The 5,608-nt window shown below is 42.5% G+C and overlaps 1 protein-coding gene across 1 annotated transcript; it reads right to left on the reverse strand.

Annotated features, from left to right (window-relative positions):
* Positions 1-380: 380 nt before the first annotated feature.
* Positions 381-4,889, reverse strand: LOC101561825 (schlafen family member 13-like). The gene is made up of 3 exons (XM_012515635.2): positions 3,818-4,889; positions 3,116-3,220; positions 381-1,462 (listed from the first exon to the last, which is right to left on the reverse strand). Exons 1-3 carry the CDS (start codon positions 4,887-4,889, stop codon positions 753-755), a joined length of 1,887 nt encoding a protein of 628 aa, XP_012371089.1. The 3' UTR covers positions 381-752.
* Between the last annotated feature and the right edge of the window lie 719 nt (positions 4,890-5,608).

Consider the following 5,608-nt stretch of genomic DNA (forward strand, 5'->3'; position numbering starts at 1 on the left):
CATACTTCTATACTGTTTGGAGCTTGTGGAAATTCATTTCTCAGGCATTCAAATATACAGGAAACACAAAGTGTAATACATAATGCAGGGGCCGGGGAGATAGCTCAGTGGAATAAGCACTTGCCTGGCAAGTTCAAGGATCTGAGTTCAATCCCTGGTTCTGCAAAACAAACAAACAAACAAACAAAACATAATGCACTGCCTCTCCATGTGGTGCACATAATGATCTACCTTCCAATACTTAGAGACTATATTGGTAAATGCAATTTTATAACTTCAAATAAATATGAGTTTGCTTCCTAGTAACAAATAAATAAGGGCCGGGGAGCCAGCTCAGTAGAATAAATGCTTGCTTGGCAAGCCCAAGGGCCTGAGTTCAATCCCCAGTTCCGCAACAAAGAAAAAAATAAATAAACAAATAAATAAATAACAGAAGCAAAGAACGAAGATCATTTTTGGAGGTGAGAACATTTTTCATGATTCACTTTATATCATTATTATGATGTTCATGTCCATCTCACTTGCAGTACTCACAAGCACAGCAACATCGTTGGATGAATAATCTCTTTCAAAGAGAGTTTTGCAGGTGTCTGTCACATAAATGTTATTTGATTCAGACTCAGGTCTCTCTCAGTTTTTAAGGTTTCCTTGACACCATGAACCCATTCAGCTTGAAGTAGAGTGAATCCTTTTACGACACACCCTCACAGACATTTTCAACTTCTTCAGTTTCCAAGTAGAGACAAACGTTTCTATCTTTCCCTGATCTTCATGGCCATGGTTGTTTTTCCCGACACATCCTCACAGACATTTTCAACTTCTTCAGCTTCCATGTAGAGACGAATGTTTCTATCCCTGATCTTCATGGCCATGGTTGCTTTTCCTGAGACAGGTAAATCATGGACAAACAAATGGCTGTGATGGTGGAAGTTGGACAGATAAGAATTCTTCTCAGGTTGATAACGCAGCAAAGATCTGAAGCCCAGTAAGACAATCATGAGTGCCTGGAGGAAAGATTCCATTTGCTGGGTGCCTACAAAGTTATAGGACCAGGGATAATGAATCTGAGAGCTGGACATCTCCAGGGACACTGCGTTGATGTTGGGATTCAGGCAGAGGACCTTGGTCATGACACACAGCTTCCCAGTGTAGCCACCCATGGTCACCAGCTTCTGCTTCAATGTCAAGGCAATGCGGTTGCAGTAGTCCTGCCCTTCTGCATCCTGATCCCCCAGAATGGTGTACAGAGTGGGGGGTCTGTTGTGCGCAATGAGTAGAGCATCGCAGAGGACTCCCTGCTTCTCTTCCAACCCCAGGTCCACAGCCCAGCTTCTGGAAAAGATCAGAATTCCCCAGGAGGCAGGATGGACTTGCTGATGTATTAACTCCTCCAATCCTTTGTGCTGTGAGGACAGCTCCATCCAGAGAGTTTCAGGGATATACTGCCAACGTCCTGGTGACACTAGGCAGGAAACAAATAGAGAAGGTTTGAAAATGATATTCGTATTGTTTTTATGAGTTATTACATTTAAAATGGAGAATACGGGGAGCCGGGGAGATGGCTCAGTGGGATAAGCGCTTCCGTGGCAAGTGCAAGGGCCTGAGTTCAATCCCTGGTTCCAAAAAAAAAAAAAAAAAAAAAAAAAGGAGAATACTGCCCTCCATAATAAGAGTGCAATTTAAGAGAAACTCCCTAGTGCCCCTCTCTTGAACCTGAGTCACACAAATCTGGTCAACTGAGTGGTGTGTCTCTGTGTTACCACATGGAAAGCAAGTGTGCCACACACGGAGCATTGCATTGAGCCTGAGGACCTGAACATGATGTGTGCAGCTCCTCCTGTATGTCACATTCTTGTTGTGGAATGTCTGAAACCCTTCTGACAAGCTAAATCTACAAAAATCTCAAGTAAATAAACTCTTAGATTAGAAACAGACCTACGGTAGACCTAATATGTTAATTACCTTGCATTGATACATGTTGAGACACCTGTAAGGCATTTTAACACTCCCGTCTATTGCCACTTCTCACATTTCTTATGCTCAGTGTGTGAATGAGACATGCAGTTTTCCCCCTCCTAAAATGTGCATTTTATTTTCAAGGTAGAAAGGCCTATAGAAAATGAAGCTGCAATATTTTCTTTTTTTGGAAGGAAAGAGATGTTACCTAAGATTATCTATGTTCTTGAATTATTATCATGTTGTGCTACTTCTGGGATTCTGGTAATTTCTCCCCACTTGCTTCTTCTAAGAGAAATTTTCATAGTTCGGGAGTTTTGCTTTACCAGATTGATAATTGTACATTTTAATAGATGCAATCCCTCCATCCCTGAAAGGCTGAGCACAGGAGGTCAGTTCCTCCTCTGTTCCAGTCTAAACTTTTGCCTGTGCTTGTGCCACATCACTAGTTTCCAAGCCCAACAGAGAAACAGACTCCTTGGACAACATTGGTGAGATGCATATTCAGGCCTCAGCCCTGATATTTACGCATTTGTAAGTACTTCGTGGAGGCCTGCACATGTCAGCACTGTCTCCTGTATTTCCTTTCTATCTGGTGCTTGAAATTGAATCCAGAACCTCAGAAAGAACAGAAAAGCACCCTACCACTGAGCCATCCCTGATGTGGTTTTTCAGGTAATAAGTCAGATTTTTAAACCTGCCTTGAGGCTGGGGAGATAGCTCAGTGGCCTAAGCACCTGCCTGCAACAACCATGAAACTCATCCCAGGAGCCTGCGCCATTTTCATTGCATATCAAGAAAATACATAATTTATTTATTTTTCTTTTAATAATTTTATTGAGAAAGAAAACAATGAGATAGTTTCAAAACAGGTTAGTAGTACAGTTATAATAATTAATACATTGCATACTGTTGTCTTTTTGTAGTAGTTATTCCTAGTACAAGATGCAGACATGATATCTTGTCTAAATGCTATAGGAAAATATATTTAATATTTTGAAGCAAATATCTTCAATCATCTGCTTTTCACATTTTGTATTACTTTTTTATTTCTGGTACCAGGGATTGAACTTGGGACCTTGTGCTTCCCACACAGGTGATTATGCCACTGAGCTGCCTCTCCAGTCCCTGACATCGTATATTAAATGGCAACAGGTACCTGGAAATAAATGCTGCTGGAGTTGGGTTTTATGGTTCACTTGTTCTCTGCAGTATGCAGGATGGTCAGATAGAGTCAGCTGAGATTCAAAAGCTTCAGGCAAATCTGAAAGAAGAAAGCATCTTGCATGACTTCATCCCTCGCCACTGGGACAGCTTGTACTAGGTGATCTGTAAATTTTATTTAACCTGAGATAAGTGAGGTGACAAAGTGCAATACTGCACAGTTTCTAGACTTGTTATCATTGCTTCTCAGCCTTTTGGCTAAGATCAAGTGTCGTACCTAGACTCATTATCACACTTCTCAAAGCTCAAGGAGCTCTAGTTGTGATAATAGAGTGGATTTTTCCCCCATTCAGAAGAATGATCCAGGGGCTGGGGAGATGGCTCAGTGGAATGAGCGCTCCCCTGGGAGGGCAAGGGTCTGAGTTCAATCCCCGGTTCTACCAAAAAAAGAAGAAGGAGGAGGAGGAGGAAGAGGAGGAGGAAGAGGAGAAGGAGAAGGAGGAAGAGGAGGAGGAAGAGGAGAAGGAGGAGGAAGAGGAGAAGGAGGAGGAAGAGGAGAAGGAGGAGGAAGAGGAGAAAGAGAAGGAGGAAGAGGAGAGGAGGAGGAGAAGGAGAAGGAGAAGGAGAAGGAGAAGGAGAAGGAGAAGGAGGAGAAGGAGAAGGAGAAGAGGCAGGGAAGGAACCCCCTCCTTCTTACCTGGATCTGTGTTCATCATCTTTGCCACCCATTCATTCATGTTCAGTTTGACTATTTTCTGCTGCTCTTTCACCATCCATGAAGCAGGATCTTCCGAGAACACCACACAGCAGAAAGGCTCAACATTGACAATAATGAGATAACCATATAGGTTTTCATTTTTAAACACATCTATAACTTTGATCTCATAGAAAACTTGTGCATCAGTGGAGCAAAAATGGAAAACTGGCAACTTAGAAATTGCCTGTGCTATCACTCTTTGCAGAGAGTCGGGGTCAATATTTTCTTTTGCACATCCCAGGACTCGCCTACTCTTATCATGCACTCCAATAAAAAGATAGCCCCCTCCAGTGTTGGCAAAGGCAGGGATGTACTCTTGAATTACTCTTTTTACATATTCTTGGGTTTTTTGTGTGGAGAACTGTTTAAACTCTACAGAATGAGACTCAGGAAAAGGCAGGATGTGACCATATTCAATCTTGTTGCTTTGGAAAACTTGGAAAGGAGAATTTGATTCCATGATGTCCTGATGCATAGCTCTGAGGATTTTGCTATGTTCTGATTCTTCGTTAAGGAGAGTATTCTGTGCCTTCCTTTTCTGGGTCTTCAGGAAATCGTATGCCTGCCTCAAATCTAAGCAAATCGTAGAGGTACCAGATCTGCGGTACAGGGAAGAACTCACGCTGCAAATGCGGGGCTTGGTGCAATTGTCTTCAGGCAGAGCAGCATTGCTCCAAGACTTAACAAAAATGTGGAAAAACCTTCCTTGTTGCCGGGTCTCAAAGAAAGCCTGAAGGACATCTGAAGATGGAATCAGCTCTCTCAAGGCCTGCTCCAAGTCCAAGCCCAGCTCCAGGGGATGGTCAGCCTCATTTGCCATTTCCATCTGAATCACTCCTCCTCCTGAGTTTAACAGAGCACAAGCAGCCAGCACAACTTTCTTCTTCTCTTTGTCCCTCTGAAATTTTTGCTGCTTTTGCCTATATTCCTCACCAAGAGTCACTCTACCTACATTGAGGACCAGGTCTGGCTGAGATGGCTGCAGCACGAGCGAGCAGTCACCTATCTGCATGCTGATCCCAGAGCTGAAAGTATTGGAGCATTTGTTTCTGGTTTTGTGTAAAGTTAGTTGCTTTACTACTTTTGGATTTCCTATCAGTGAGTCAATTTTCTCACTATCAGAAAATACTGAGGCTGTGTTTAATGTGTTTTTAGACAAAGCAATAAAGGAACAAATCAGACAGCCTAGGTGGGAAATAGAAAATATGTAAAATTTAGTGAAATTGAAGTAACTGGTGAGATTGAGAAATGGCATGCAGGGGCGGGAAGTGGCCAGTGGCACAGCTCTCACCTTGCTTGCATGAGGCCCTGCGTGCTGTTCCCAGATCTCCTCTTCTCACAAAAAAACAGAAAGGACTTTCGGAAGATTGGCGATGAGGCTTCTGAAATTCAATGTTGTTCTACTATTTTTGGATTTCTTATCCAAGTTAAAGGAGCTGAAAAGGCCGGGGAGGTGGCTCAGTGGTATAAGCACTTACCTGGCAGGACAAGTTCCCAAGTTTGATCCTTGGTGCTGCTGCAATATCCAAAAACAACAAAAGGTAATCTGAATGTACTAGAGGGACTATGTTGAAAGAGAAAAGGAATAGTGTTACAGGGGAGAAAAACGGGAGGAAAAGAGGGTAATAGGAAGGGTGGACATGACCAGAGCATAACATGTACATGTATGAAAATATTAAAGTGAAACCCCTTAATGGATATAATTTAATATGCATTAACAGTACTTTTTAG

The sequence above is a fragment of the Octodon degus genome, unplaced genomic scaffold (genome assembly GCF_000260255.1).
Source record: "Octodon degus isolate 3935 unplaced genomic scaffold, OctDeg1.0 scaffold00072, whole genome shotgun sequence".
NCBI classification, from domain to species: domain Eukaryota; kingdom Metazoa; phylum Chordata; class Mammalia; order Rodentia; family Octodontidae; genus Octodon; species Octodon degus.

Bases quoted from the DNA above. Each gene is read 5' to 3' on its own strand.
- LOC101561825 (XM_012515635.2), bottom strand. From the start codon at position 4,889: ATGCAGATAGGTGACTGCTCGCTCGTGCTGCAGCCATCTCAGCCAGAC. The intron at 3,221-3,817 runs GTAAGAAGGAGG...TTCTTCTTTCAG, and splicing joins GATGATGAACACAGATCCAG to ATTTGCCTGAAGCTTTTGAA. The intron at 1,463-3,115 runs GTACCTGTTGCC...TTTCCTGCCTAG, and splicing joins CCAGCAGCATTTATTTCCAG to TGTCACCAGGACGTTGGCAG.